Below are 16,040 nucleotides of genomic sequence, written 5' to 3' on the forward strand. Positions count from 1 at the left end.
CCAGGATTCGCTTGCCGCTCCCTATGTTCGCTACGTTGGTGTCAAGTCGGATGGCGGCTGTTGGGCCATCGAAAGGCAGAGATACTTGTGAAGGGATTTGAAAGAAAGTCGACGTGCCTACGGGCTCGAAAGGGGCAGTATGATGGTCCTCGATATATGAGCCACTTTACAATTCCCACCAAGTGGGTTAACCCTATTGGCGCGTTGCGTAGGGTGTTTGCCTTTCACGCCTGGATTTGCTTCCCACTTCTTTTGTACGCTACATATACTGTATATGTATATTTTTTGGGATGCAGCTGGTAAATATTGTAGGCTATAGGCTACGTAGCCTATTACGTGAACATGTAAAAAGCGCAAGAATCAAGCTGTACCTAGAATGATGATGTGCTTGACACCAGACCCTGAAGTGATGACAAAACGTTGGTGGTTTACCCAATACATTACCGGGAGCTTGTATATAGAGTATGAGACTCTTTTTTTTTGTTGCTTAGTTTGCTCGCCGTTGGTCAGCACCTCTACCAACTTTTGGGGTGTGCACCAGCTCATTAAATTCATTCATTAATATACAGCTGACGCAATAATACAGACCACATAAATTAGAAATTATCAATAAAACTGCATGTGAAAAACGCATCTACCCAGTAGATTTCAGGTAGATTTCCGGGGATGCTTTCTTTGGCAAACAACAGATAGAGAGAAAGAGAGAGAGAAACAGAGCGAGAGAGAGAGAGCGAGATATAGATGAAGTGTCAGAAAAGTGACTTCAGTTGATCCTTGTCTCTTGTCTATGTAGATCAGGGTCCCCCAACTGGCGGCCCGAGTGCCGAATTTGTACTGCAGGTGTTTTTAATGTCTTTTTTTGTTGCATTTTCATTGTTGGACATAAAACAATGTAAATCAGCTCCAAGTTATTTTAATTTGGAATATCTGTTCCCAAGTATTTCCATGCATAATATATAGACACATTACCATATACAAATGCAAGCAAGGTTTGGAATTATTATGTTTTAGTCAAATATTATATCTGTTTGGGCTTAATGCGGTAAATTTGAATTCTACAAATGATTTGTAATTATGTTCTTGCCCCCCAACCTTCCAATCAAGAAAAAGTTGACGCGCGTCTGAATCTAGTTGATGATCCCAGGTGTAGATCGTGCAAGTCGTCTACTGTAGAAGTCACAGGGTAAATCAGGAAAGAGTGGACGTGCCTCTCTTCAGTTCGTGCACGACTCTTGCCTCCGCAGTGCACTGTTGGATAGCGCTCAGTACAGTCAGTCTGCGCCGGGACGCTGCACGCACGCACTAGTGACCTGCCAATGCGACGCATCTCACTCTCAAAAGGTCTCGAACGCTACACGGCAGCGAAGAGCATGGGGAATTGACTGCGGACTCATTGATAAAGAATTGCCACTGGAATTAAAATGAACAATTCGTCCTGTATGTTCTTTTGCAGTATCCATTTAGTATAGTCTATTTGTTTATGACACTGTAGGAAACCGAAGCATGGCGGGTACCTTATCATTGGTTATGTTCTTTGGAGTGGTGAGTAATGGCATTATTTATAACTCTGATTTCATAAAGACATATTTCATTTTGATTGAATAGGTAGCATGGGAGAAACGTGTTCATTGTTTGCATTTTATTACTTTGCGTTATAACACTGTAGTTGTAGTGGACTGGGGATCCCCGCACTGTCCCTCGTATTTCTCCATCTAATGCTGGCAAATTAGTCACGATACTAATCTGAGGAGAACTGCTGGAGGGAAGGTGGTTATCAGCCCCCCCCCCCCCCCCCATCTCAGAACTGATCATAATAAACCCGAATGTGTGTTTTCTAATAACAGTTATAGTTCCCCATGCTCTTCATCTGAATCCTTTATAGAACAACCATCCTGGAATGTTTTCATGGGCAGGTGCCGTAGCCCAAGGTTCCTTTTACAATGTAGGATTTCATAGCAGGTCCATCCATTCAAAAACTGTGATAAGATCACATACGGACTGAAATGAAAGGCTTTGTCAGTCATCGGTAAATATGCATACTCAGTGTTGGGGAAACTACTCAGAAAATATAGTTTACCAAGCTACCAATTACTTAATTTGCTACATTAAAGCTACCCTTAAAACAAATATCGTTTACTGAACTAAAGTTACTTTGAAAAAGTAGTTCACTACAGATCCAAACTAGTTCTTAAAAAACGTTCATATGTGCACCTGAAATGCCATAGATAACAAATTGCAATTGAGGTCATATGTTAACAGAATGTGTCGTTTAGCCTAAGAAACAAAAAAAACGAACGTTTCAAGTGAGAATTAGTCAGGTCTAATGCTGAAAAAAACAAAATGATTGCCTACTTCACCCATATACCCAGTTTAACTTCTTCCAGTGTCAAGTAATTGGTAGCTTGGTAAAATATATTTTCAGAGTAGCTTCCCCAACACTGAGTATGCATATATGAAATAGATCTGTGCCATTTACTGATGACTGATCAAACCCTTAACATTTCAGTCCGTATGTGATCTAATAACAGTTTTAATGCATGAACCTGTTATGAAATCCTAAAATACCCATATTTTCACTTTTTTTTGGCAGTAGGCTTCTGTTGAAGTGGAGGTAGTGACTTATCTGAAGTTCATAAAGTTTTGAGCAATTCATGAATTTTGTGTGTGAATTTTGGATAGTTGGGTGATGATAATGATAATGGTGATGGGGATGATTACAAACTATTTGCTATTATTTGGTGAGTGGCTGTCATAGGCTAATCCTCCTGATATTTCAAGACCTGCTGGTCTAATAAGGCTTGTTCATTCACTCACCATGTGAACAGCCCTCTACATTACTCAGGAGCAGTCTGTTTTGACAGCTTCTTTACAACATTGTGGTAGTATAGAGCATGTTCGTAGAATTAGATTCAGAAATAGTCTCTAATTGACAATGAAATCGGGGAGAGTGCAAAGCAGGCATCTCAAGGCTGGGGATGTGACCTGGTGTGTGTATGTGTGTGTGTTTGCGTGTGCGTGTGTGTGTGTGTGTGTGTGTGTGTGTGTGTGTGTGTGTGTGTGTGTGTGTGTGTGTGTGTGTGTGTGTGTGTGTGTGTGTGTGTGTGTGTGTGTGTGTGTGTGTGTGTGTGAGGGCATTGCCTTATTCTACACGTTTGCGTTAAAGACTTAAAGCCAATTTATGCTTGATCCGAAAATGTGGTCGGAGGCTCCGTGTGGATGGTGTGATGCAATTGCGGAGTCTACGGAGGGGAGGCACGCAGAGACAAAAATGAGCTCCCTACCGCGTCGCTGTGCGCGTCTCAAATTTTGTGACAATGCGGAGGGCTCCATATAGCTCCTCATTGACATGATTAGTTGATGATAGGTACAGTTGATGACGGAAGTTTACATACACCTTAGCCAAATACATTTAAACTCAGTTTTTCACTATTCCTGGCATTTAATCCTAGTAAAAATTCCCTGTCTTAGGTCAGTTAGGATCACCACTTTATTTTAAGAATCTGAAATGTCAGAATAATAGTAGAGAGAATGATTTATTTCAGCTTTTATTTCTTTCATCACATTCCCAGTGGGTCAGAAGTTTACATACACTCAATTAGTATTTGGTAGCATTGCCTTTAAATTGTTTAACTTTGGTCAAACGTTTTGGGTAGTCTTCCACAAGCTTCCCACAATAAGTTGGGTGAATTTTGGTCCATTCCCCCTGACAGAGCTGGTGTAACTCAATCAATCAATCAATCAATCAATCAATCAATCAATCAATCAATCAAATTTATTTTATATAGCCCTTCGTACATCAGCTAATATCTCGAAGTGCTGTACAGAAACCCAGCCTAAAACCCCAAACAGCTAGTAATGCAGGTGTAGAAGCACGGTGGCTAGGAAAAACTCCCTAGAAAGGACAAAACCTAGGAAGAAACCTAGAGAGGAACCAGGCTATGAGGGGTGGCCAGTCCTCTTCTGGCTGTGCCGGGTGGAGATTATAACAGAACTATGCCAAGATGTTCAAAAATGTTCATAAGTGACAAGCATGGTCAAATAATAATCATGAATAATTTTCAGTTGGCTTTTCATAGCTGATCATTAAGAGTTGAAAAACAACAGGTCTGGGACAGGTGGCGGTTCCATAACCGCAGGCAGAACAGCTGAAACTGGAATAGCAGCAAGGCCAGGCGGACTGGGGACAGCAAGGAGTCACCACGGGCGGCAGTCCCGACGCATGGTCCCAGGGCCCAGGTCCTCCGAGAGAAAGAAAGAGAGAAGGAGAAAATTAGAGAGAGCCAAGATTTTCAAAATGTTCATAAATGACAAGCATGGTCAAATAATAATCAGGCATAAATCTCAGTTGGCTTTTCATAGCCGATCATTAAGAGTTGAAAACAGCAGTTCTGGGACAGGTAGGGGTTTCGTAACCGCAGGCAGAACAGTTGAAACTGGAATAGCAGCAAGGCCAGGCGGACTGGGGACAGCAAGGTGTCAGCATGCCCGGTAGTCCTGACGTATGGTCCTAGGGCTCAGGTTCTCAGAGAGAAAGAGAGAACGAGAGAATTAGAGAGAGCATACTTAAATTCACACAGGACACTGGATAAGACAGGAGAAGTACTCCAGGTATAACCAACTGACCCTAGCCCCCCGACACATAAACTACTGCAGCATAAATACTGGAGGCTGAGACAGGAGCGGTCAGGAGACACTGTGGCCCCATCCGAAGAAACCCCCGGACAGGGCCAAACAGGAAGGATATAACCCCACCCACTTTGCCAAAGCACAGCCCCCGCACCACTAGAGTGAAATCCTCAACCACCAACTTACAATCCTGAGACAAGGCCGAGTATAGCCCACAAAGGTCTCCACCACAGCACAAACCAAGGGGGGGCGCCAACCCATACAGGAAGATCACGTCAGTAACTCAACCCACTCAAGTGACGCACCCCTCCTAGGGACGGCATGAAAGAGCACCAGCAAGCCAGTGACTCAGCCCCTGTAACAGGGTTAGAGGCAGAGAATCCCAGTGGAGAGAGGGGAACAGGCCTGGCAGAGACAGCAAGGGCGGTTCGTTGCTCCAGAGCCTTTCCGTTCACCTTCACACTCCTGGGCCAGACTACACTCAATCATATGACCTACTGAAGAGATAAGTCTTCAGTAAAGACTTAAAGGTTGAGACCGAGTCTGCGTGCGTCTCTGTTCCATAAAAATGGAGATCTATAGGAGAAAGCCCTGCCTCCCGCTGTTTGCTTAGAAATTCTAGGGACAATTAGGAGGCCTGCGTCTTGTGACCGTAGCGTACGTATTGGTATGTACGGCAGGACCAACTCGGAAAGATAGGTAGGAGCAAGCCCATGTAACGCTTTATAGGTTAACAGTAAAACCTTGAAATCAGCCCTTGCCTTAACAGGAAGCCAGTGTAGGGAAGCTGATCAAATTTCTTGGTTCTAGTCAGGATTCTAGCAGCCGTATTTAGCACTAACTGAAGTTTATTTAGTGCTTTATCCGGGTAGCCGGAAAGTAGAGCATTGCAGTAGTCTAACCTAGAAGTAACAAATGCATGGATTAATTTTTCTGCATCATTTTTGGACAGAAAATTTCAGATTTTTGCAATGTTACGTAGATGGAAAAAAGCTGTCCTTGAAACAGTCTTGATATGTTCGTCAAAAGAGAGATCAGGGTCAAGAGTAACGCCGAGGTCCTTCACAGTTTTATTTGAGACGACTTTACAACCATCAAGATGAATTGTCAGATTTAACAGAAGATCTCTTTGTTTCTTGGGACCTAGAACAAGCATCTCTGTTTTGTCCGAGTTTAAAAGTAGAAAGTTTTCAGCCATCCACTTCCTTATGTCTGAAACACAGGCTTCTAGCGAGGGCAATTTTGGGGCTTCACCATGTTTCATTGAAATGTACAGCTGTGTGTCATCCGCATAGCAGTGAAAGTTAACATTATGTTTTCGAATAACATCCCCAAGAGGTAAAATATATAGTGAAAACAATAGTGGTCCTAAAACGGAACCTTGAGGAACACCGAAATGTACAGTTGATTTGTCAGAGGACAGACCATTCACAGAGACAAACTGATATCTTTCCGACAGGTAAGATCTAAACCAGGCCAGAACTTGTCCGTGTAGACCAATTTGGGTTTCCAGTCTCTCCAAAAGAATGTGGTGATCGATGGTGTCAAAGGCAGCACTAAGGTCTAGTAGCACGAGGACAGATGCAGAGCCTCGGTCTGACGCCATTAAAAGGTCATTTACCACCTTCACAAGTGCAGTCTCAGTGCTATGATGGGGTCTAAAACCAGACTGAAGCATTTCGTATACATTGTTTGTCTTCAGAAAGGCGGTGAGTTGCTGCGCAACAGCTTTTTCAAAATTTTTTGAGAGGAATGGAAGATTCGATATAGGCCGATAGTTTTTTATATTTTCCGGGTCAAGGTTTGGCTTTTTCAAGAGAGGCTTTATCACTGCCACTTTTAGTGAGTTTGGTACACATCCGGTGGATAGAGAGCTGTTTATTATGTTCAACATAGGAGGGCCAAGCACAGGAAGCAGCTTCTTCAGCAGTTTAGTAGGAATAGGATCCAGTATGCAGCTTGAAGGTTTAGAGGCCATAATTATTTTCATCATTGTGTCAAGAGATATAGTACTAAAACACTTAAGTGTCTCTCCCGATCCCAGGCCCTCGCAGAGCTGTGCAGATCCAGGACAGCTAAGCCCTGGAGGAATACGCAGATTCAAAGAGGAGTCCGTAATTTGCTTTCTAATGGTCATGATCTTTTCCTCAAAGAAGTTCATGAATTTATTATTGCTGAAGTGAAAGCCATCCTCTCTTGGGGAATGCTGCTTTTTAGTTAGCTTTGCAACAGTATCAAAAATAAATTTGGGATTGTTCTTATTTTCCTCGATTAAGTTGGAAAAGTAGGATGATCGAGCAGCAGTGAGGGCTCTTCGGTACTGCACGGTACTGTCTTTCCAAGCTAGTCGGAAGACTTCCAGTTTGGTGTGGCGCCATTTCCGTTCCAATTTCCTGGAAGCTTGCTTCAAAGCTCGGGTATTTTCTGTATACCAGGGAGCTAGTTTCTTATGACAAATGTTTTTCGTTTTTAGGGGTGCAACTGCATCTAGGGTATTGCGCAAGGTTAAATTGAGTTCCTCAGTTAAGTGGTTAACTGATTTTTGTCCTCTGACGTCCTTGGGTAGGCAGAAGGAGTCTGGAAGGGCATCAAGGAATTTTTGTGTTGTCTGAGAATTTATAGCACGACTTTTGATGCTCCTTGGTTGGGGTCTGAGCAGATTATTTGTTGCGATTGCAAACGTAATAAAATGGTGGTCCGATAGTCCAGGATTATGTGGAAAAACATTAAGATCTACAACATTTATTCCAAGGGACAAAACTAGGTCCAGAGTATGACTGTGGCAGTGAGTAGGTCCAGAGACATGTTGGACAAAACCCACTGAGTCGATGATGGCTCCGAAAGACTTTTGGAGTGGGTCTGTGGACTTCTCCATGTGAATATTAAAATCACCAAAAATTAGAATATGATCTGCTATGACTACAAGGTCTGATAGGAATTCAGGAAACTCAGAGAGGAACGCTGTATATGGCCCAGGAGGCCTGTAAACAGTAGCTATAAAAAGTGATTGAGTAGGCTGCATAGATTTCATGACTAGAAGCTCAAAAGACGAAAACGCCATTTTTTTTTTTGTAAATTGAAATTTGCTATCGTAACTGTTAGCAACACCTCCGCCTTTGCGGGATGCACGGGGGATATGGTCACTAGTGTAACCAGGAGGTGAGGCCTCATTTAACACAGTAAATTCATCAGGCTTAAGCCATGTTTCAGTCAGGCCAATCACATCAAGATTATGATCAGTGATTAGTTCATTGACTATGATTGCCTTTGAAGTGAGGGATCTAACATTAAGTAACCCTATTTTGAGATGTGAGGTATCACGATCTCTTTCAATAATGGCAGGAATGGAGGAGGTCTTTATCCTAATAAGATTGCTAAGGCGAACACCGCCATGTTTAGTTTTGCCCAACCTAGGTCGAGGCACAGACACAGTCTCAATGGGTATGGCTGAGCTGACTACACTGACTGTGCTATTGGCAGACTCCACTAAGCTGGCAGGTTGGCTAACAGCCTGCTGCCTGGCCTGCACCCTATTTCATTGTGGGGCTAGAGGAGTTAGAGCCCTATCTATGTTGGTAGATAAGATGAGAGCACCCCTCCAGCTAGGATGGAGTCCGTCACTCCTCAGCAGGTCAGGCTTGGTCCTGTTTGTGGGTGAGTCCCAGAAAGAGGGCCAATTATCTACAAATTCTATCTTTTGGGAGGGGCAGAAAACAGTTTTCAACCAGCGATTGAGTGCTGAGACTCTGCTGTACAGCTCGTCACTCCCCCTAACTGGGAGGGGGACAGAGACAATTACTCGATGCCGACACATCTTTCTAGCTGATTTACACGCTGAAGCTATGTTGCACTTGGTGACCTCTGACTGTTTCATCCTAACATCGTTGGTGCCGACGTGGATAACAATATCTCTATACTCTCTACACTCGCCAGATTTAGCTTTAGCCAGCACCATCTTTAGATTAGCCTTAACGTCGGTAGCCCTGCCCCCTGGTAAACAGTGTATGATCGCTGGGTGATTCGTTTTAAGTCTAATACTGCGGGTAATGGAGTCGCCAATGACTAGGGTTTTCAATTTGTCAGAGCTAATGGTGGGAGACTTCGGTGTCTCAGACCCCGTAACGGGAGGAGTAGAGACAAGAGAAGACTCAGACTCAGACTCCGACTCGCTACATAATGGGGAAAACCGGTTGAAAGTTTCTGTCGGCTGAATGAGCGACACCGGTTGAGCATTCCAACAGCATTTCCCTCCAGAAGCCATGAGAAAGTTGTCCGGCTGCGGGGACTGTGCGGGGGGATTTATACTAACGTTACTATCTGTACTTACTGGTGGCACAGACGCTGTTTCTTCCTTTCCTACACTGAAATTACCCTTGCCTAACGATTGCGTCTGAAGCTGGGCTTGTAGCACAGCTATTCTCGCCGTAAGGTGATCGTTCTCCTGTATATTATGAGTACAGCGACTGCAATTAGAAGACATCATGTTAATGTTACTACTTAGCTTCGGCTGTTGAAGGTGTTGACGAACCATGTCCAGATAAAGCGTCCGGAGTGAAAAAGTTGAATGAGGGAAAAAAGTTGCGATGGAAAAACTAAAAATTTAAACGGTAATTAAAAACAAAAACAAAACAAAAAACGTAAAGTTGTCAGCTAGCAAAGTAAAGTAAAGTTGGCAGCAAAACGCACAGCAACAAAACGCACAGCAACACCTGAATCAGGTAACTGAATCAGGTTTGTAGGCCTCCTTAATCACACACACTTTTTCAGTTCTGCCGACAAATGTTCTATAGGATTGAGGTTAGGGCTTTATGATGGCCACTCCAATACCTTGACTTTGCTGTCCTTAAGCCATTTTGCCACAACTTTGGAAGAATGCTTGGGGTCATTGTCCATTTGGAAGATCCATTTGCGTCCAAGTTTTAATTTCGTGACTGATGTTTTGAGATGTTGCTTCAATATATCCACATAATTTCCACTCATGATGCCATCTATTTTGTGAAGTGCACCAGTCCCTCCTGCAGCAAAGCACCCCCACAACATGATGCTGCCACCCTCATGCTTCACGGTTGGGATGGTGTTCTTCGGCTTGCAAACATCCCCCTTTTTCCTACAAACATAACAATGGTTATTATGGCCAAACAGTTATATAAAAAGTATGATCTTTGTTCCCATGTGCAGTTGCAAACCGTAGTCTGGCTTTTTTTATGGCGGTTTTGGAGCAGTGCCTTCTTCCTTGCTGAGCGGCCTTTCAGGTTATGTCGATATAGGACTCATTTTACTGTGGATATAGATACTTTTGTACCTGTTTCCTCCAGCATCTTCACAAAGTCCTTTGCTGTTGTTCTTGAATTGATTTTCACTTTTCGCACCAAAGTGTGTTCATCTCTAGGAGACAGAGCGCATCTCCTTCCTGAGCGGTATGATGGCTGCGCGGTCCCATGGTGTTTATACTTGCCTACTATTGTTTGTACAGATGAACGTGGTACCTTCAGGCGTTTGGAAATTGCTCCCAAGGATGAGCCAGACTTGTGGAGGTCAACAATAGTTTTTCTGAGGTCTTTGCTGATTTCTTTTGATTTTCCCATGATGTCAAGCAAAGAGGCACTGAGTTTGAAGGTAAGCCTTGAAATACATCCACAGGTACACCTCCAATTGACTCAAATGATGTCAATAAGCCTATCAGAAGCTTCTAAAGCCATGACATAATTTTAGGAATTTTCCAAGCTGTTTAAAGGCACAGTCAACTTAGTGTATGTAAACTTCTGACCCACTGGAATTGTGATACAGTGAATTATAAGTGAAATAATCTGTCTGTAAACAATTGTTGGAAAAATTACGTGTGTCATGCACAAAGTAGATGTCCTAACCAACTTGACAAAACTATAGTTTGTTAACAAGGAATTTGTGGAGTGGTTGAAAACGAGTGTTAATGACTCCAACATGAGTGCATGTAAACTTCCGACTTCAACTGTAGGTCAGGAGGTCCTGTATAAACACAAACTGACTTCCTTGACAACTTCCTTCACAACAGTTCTGCGCTGCTCCGCTAAGCTCAAGAAGTATGAATACCTTGACTTCTGCAGAGGCCATATCACCCTAAATGCTGCACGGCCAATGCAGACGTTGGATTGACCATGTAGCACCTTTCAGTCACTCAGATCATGTTGAGAGTAGCAGGCTCCTTATCAGAGGTGAAGCTGGAAAATTGCCAGTTTATTTCACTGACAAGATGCACACAGATAAACTTGGGGGCTTGGGCAGCATTCCAAGTTCACATTCACCGACCTGGTGATTATAGTGTAAGACCATATTCAAATAAAAACAGGTTTAGAGCCAAGGTTTGCATAAATTAGTAAGGATAAGAAAATATGCTTATGTGTGGTTTAACAATGCTTTGGGCAATTCTCCAACAGAGAGAGACATGGCAAGAGTAGAGGGGTCACAGGCACAACTTTCACTGGGGACGGGGGGGATTCTGAAATTGCATTTTTGTCCTCCTCAGTTTTATCATTGGATTGTGGTACAAAACAAGGCAACGGTGTGCTTTAGGACAATACAGAGAAGATAGAGAGAGGGAAGAGAGAGAGGGAGAAATGTACAGAGCGGATGAGAGTCGATCGACAGAGAGAGAGAGAGAGAGAGCTGTGCTGGCGGCTGCTCTCAGTGCATCTGTTTCTGAATGAAAGCAGGGGCTGAGGGAGGGGGAGAGAGGGGGACAGTTAAAGAGAGAGAGAAGGCATCTCAGTGAGAGAGAGCCCAGCAGTTTTTCTTAGTAAAATGTGAGGCATTAAACATGAAAGCATTTCAGTCTAATGGTTTTGATGATTATGACTTCAGAATGTGCTTCACATTATTGTTTCCTTATTTAAATGTATTGTATGTATGAAAACATGCTTTAGTCCTGTGCCTGTGAAGCTGTTCGGCATTTATATCAGAGTGAGAGAGAGGAAGTGACAGCGAGAGGGAGAGTGGAGAGAGGCAGTGAGAAAAAGAGTGGAAATAAAGAGACAGAGAGAAGATTGTGTGTAGCAGGAAGCAGCATGTGTGTATGCCTTTGCGTGTGTGTGGGAATTTAGAGTTTTAAGTTGCGCAATATGAGGACTTGTTATGCAAATTCCAGAGAGGAATCTGTCTTTTACCACACCTAGCAATTAGAGAGAAAAACAAGGACGTTAACTCTCCCAGGCCCTCCATCAACAGTACTGAGTCTGACCAATAGCCCGTAGACAGTTCCGTTTGTCTTGGCCTTAAAGAAGCTCCTCAAATGCTTCACTTCTCGAAACAGTCCCGCCTGGAGTATTCAACTAACATTTGCACTACAAGCGAATAAATAAGGATGAGAGTAAAAAAAATAAATGAATGGGTTGGCCTCCCGGGTGGCGCAGTGGTCTAGGGCACTGCATCGCAGCACTAGCTGCGCCACCAGAGTTTCTGGGTTCGCGCCCAGGCTCTGTCGCAGCCGGCAGCGACCGGGAGGTCCGTTTGGCCGGTAGGGAGGGTTTGGCCGGTAGGGATATCCTTGAGGTGCACTGTGTTTCCTCCGACACATTGGTGCGGCTGGCTTCTGGGTTGGAGGCGCGCTGTTAAGAAGCAGTGCGGCTTGGTTGGGTTGTGCTTGGCTTTCGACCTTTGTCTCTCCCGAGCCCGTACAGGAGTTGTAGCGATGAGACAAGATAGTAATTACTAGCGATTGGATACCACGAAAAGGGGATAAAAAAAAAAAAATAAAAAATGAATGGGTTCAGGAGACTTTGTAAACACCCTGCAGACTGACAGCTTCAGTGTAAAGGGCAGTGGGCTGGACATGGATGATCAGAGCAGGAATTCTGGGGGAAAGTGTGTGTGTGCATGTGTGTGTGTGTGCACGAGTGTATGCATGGGTGTGTGTGTGTGTATGGGGAGGATATATTGAAGTGCTAACATGCAACATGAGGTTGTGCATTTGGCACATATGTTTTCGGTGTTACTTGGACCAGTCATGGGTGAGCACCTTGAGGCTTGCCTTTATGTGCCTTTAAAGGCTTTCTGAGGATGGGACAATGTATTGCTCTGTAGAAGAATTTGTCTCTGATTTAGATGAAGACAAAATTATTTATTGCGAATCATGATACAAGGTTAGATTAGGAACATGATTGTAATACGCATCTGGCTGTCATTTTTGCCTTCAAAACATTCCCCTCTATGAGCCAGTATTATGGGTAACCTTTGCTTTAACACCCTTCTGTCTGTTCCTCTGTCTGTGCCAGGTTGGGGTATTGGTGGCTTCTAAGACGGAGCGGGCGGTGCAGGTGCCCTGTGAGTCAGGCCAGTACACCAAGGGTGGAGAGTGCTGCGAGGTGTGCCCACCTGGAGAGGGGGTGGTGAGGAGGTGTGGTGCCAACCAGACCGTCTGCGCCCAGTGCCTAGACAGTGAGTTCATCCTTCAAATGTACACATCTATACAGACATACTGTGTTATGCACATACACACAGGCACGCACACACAGCTATTTTCAGGTGCACAACTAGAGGTTTTCATCTGGATCAAAAAGGGGCTTAGGTGGTAGGCATGGCAGGGGGCGCGGTTTGCCCGTCGGCGCGTCATAATTTTAGAAGCTCCCATCTTGGCGGGGTAAAGAATGGCTAATGTTGTGTTCTTTTGCTCAAACATAATAACAAAATCTATAATGCTAAATTCATTGTTTTTAGAATTTTCAATTCTCCCTGACTGTCTAGTTTTTATTTTGGGGATTGTTAGTTCTCAATGATTATGTTATCAAAAAATATATAGGTCCATTATCTTTTTTTACACACTTTTTGTCTGGTTTTAGTCATTTAAGTACATACTGAAAGTGTTTTTATATCCCAAAAATGTATTTTAAAAAGTATATATACAGTATTTTAGAACTTTTTTTTACACTGTTTGGACTTAGCCACCTCAATGATTTCAATGGCAGAAAAATCCCTGAACTACACATTTCACCTTATATGCACTCATTTACACCACCAACGGCAATTTACACATTAATACCCCACCGTCTAAAACCATCCAATCAAAACAGAAAAAAGCCTGAACAAAAATGTTACTGTCCAATTTGCACATTACTAAAAAAAGCCTTCTGTCCCTGCTTTAATAGCAAAGTGTTCTTTATAAACAGGCAGGGGTTCCTATGTTTGATGGCTGTAAGTGGGGCCAAATGTGTTCACTTACAACTCAGGCTGAAACCCATTAGCACTGATTCAGAGGGAGGATAAAACGGGACGGGAGAGGTGCCAATGTTGTGCTAGAACGTCCTACAGAGAGGAAGAGCCTTTATGCAAACATACATATACACTTCATCTTAGGGTTTGTTTCACCATTTTCCCTCTCTTTCTCTTTCACTCTCTTTCTGTTGTTGTCCTTTACAGTAATTAAGATGCATAGTAGAAGTTAAAGTATAGTTCTCATAGGTCACTGCATAGCATAGAAATAGAATCCAGAGAGAGAAAGTCAGCTGGATTCTACAGCACTTCTATAAGTCAAAATGTAGTTCTCAAAGGTCACTGCATGGTTGTGGTGGATGAGCAGAATGTCAGAGTGCATTGTGACTCATGATTGGTGTCAGGTCTGCTCTATTGACTGAGTCGTACAAATAGGATCTTCTTTCACAACTGTGACAATTCACAGACAAAGTATTCTTCAGTTGAGGTCCTTTACAAATCCCATAAATGCCAGTGTCTTCCAACACAATTTGAGCAGGACACAGAACAGACGAGGTCTAAAATTAGATCAATTAAGTAATTTAGTCAGAAGATGGCCTGTGTTGCTGCTTGATATAGTATTACCATAACAAGCTCCTACAGACACAACACTGGCCTGGGATGCCTGTGAACTGCTGCCCAACAATGTGTAAAGAAATGGTATGCACATATAATTTAATGTAACCTCCAAACATTCCTGGAACTTGGCAGTTTAAGATCAAAGTCTCATCCACAGCAGCTGGTCAGGTGGTGAACAGCCAACCAGACAGTGTACATAGAGAGGTAAAAGAACAACTGGAAGGGAGGGGATGAGGAATGGAGACTAATTCATCATTATTATCAGCAAATTACACAAAGTGATGGATTACAGCAGGAAACTGGAGCCACTTGGCTTCTCTGCAAAAGCAGCAGAGACATCCTAATATGGACTTGTATTCTAAGGTTTGACTGAACCCTGCCCTAAGAGTCCTTTATTTATAAATGAAAATGTATAAATGCTGTCACTTTTTTCATGGGAAATGATAAACCACTACTGAGCGCTCCACTCTCATCCCCTACCAGCCTTTATGTGACTCATCGGCTGTAACGGGGACAAAAACTGGTCTGAGGGAGCATCAAGCACCAAAGAGCAGGGTCTGCTCATTCATCTTGCATGGTGTTACATGACTGCATCTTTACACATTTAAACAGACTAATTATACCAGTGCGCCGCGCCCATTTGATATCCTACACAGGGATGCAGAAAACAATGTTGTCAGTGTTGTCCCATCGATGCAACGCCTGTACGGACTCAGGGGAGGTGAAGGAGAGAGCCATGCTTCCTCCGAAACACGACGCCACCAAGCCGCACTGCTTCTTGACACACTGCTCGCTTAACCCGGAAGTCAGCCGCACATCATGGGTCTCCCGGTCGCGGCCAGCTCCTATACAGCCCGGGATCGAATCCGGATCTGTAGTGACACCTCTAGTACTGCGATGCAGTGCCTTAGACCGCTGCGCCACTCGGGAAGCCCTAGAAAACAGTTATCTTGAGCCACGATACAGACATGGTATCAATAATGTGGTAAACATTCCACAATTCAGCAGAATCGCATTAGTTTGTGACAATTTGAGTCAATTTACAATTGTTCTCTGCCTGTCCGTTTCTGTTAGTCCCAATAAAATGTTAATGTGCTTGATGCATCCCTGAAACACTAACAACGATAGGGCCTGAGAGTGTTATAAATGTATGTCAGTGGCTGAAAACACGGACCTTTACCTGAATAACAAAAGCTATATAAGTAGATAGAAGCAGTATTTCATAAAGCGCAGGTATTAATATTTTAAAAGGTGACAAAACATTCAGAGCATCCATTTCCTGTTTCATGGCAAATATGGGTGAATCTTTATTTACCTCTTCTTCCTCTCTGGATACTCTACTTCCTGTCCTGCTAACACCTCCCCTCCTCATTGCCCTATCCTTTCAGGTCTAGACGCCTGCCAACGTCAGCACCGCTGAAATATTTATCAGTCCTTTCCACTTTCTCTCTCTCTCTGCCTGTCATGGGACACAGCACATCCAGAGCTGCTTCTCAGTGAAGCATCACAAAGGGGGCTGCAACTGACTGGGGATCAGTGGGGATGGAGAGAGAAAAGGCCAGTCAATAAAGTGTTTAGAAAGTCCTCTGACTGAATGGGGTTCAGTTGGGGATTTA

General features: G+C 43.5%; 1 protein-coding gene across 1 annotated transcript in view; it reads left to right on the top strand.

The window, feature by feature from the left end:
- Positions 1-1,196: 1,196 nt before the first annotated feature.
- The window catches only part of ngfra (nerve growth factor receptor a (TNFR superfamily, member 16)), a 49,561-nt gene continuing 34,717 nt past the window's right edge, over positions 1,197-16,040 (top strand). Inside the window, exons 1-2 of the mRNA XM_055898227.1 lie at positions 1,197-1,542; positions 12,873-13,035. Coding sequence (XP_055754202.1) covers positions 1,504-1,542; positions 12,873-13,035 — 202 coding nt within the window. The 5' untranslated portion in view covers positions 1,197-1,503. The remainder of the gene's footprint in view (positions 1,543-12,872; positions 13,036-16,040) is intronic.

The sequence above is a fragment of the Salvelinus fontinalis genome, chromosome 34, assembly GCF_029448725.1.
Source record: "Salvelinus fontinalis isolate EN_2023a chromosome 34, ASM2944872v1, whole genome shotgun sequence".
Taxonomy (NCBI): Eukaryota; Metazoa; Chordata; class Actinopteri; order Salmoniformes; family Salmonidae; genus Salvelinus; species Salvelinus fontinalis.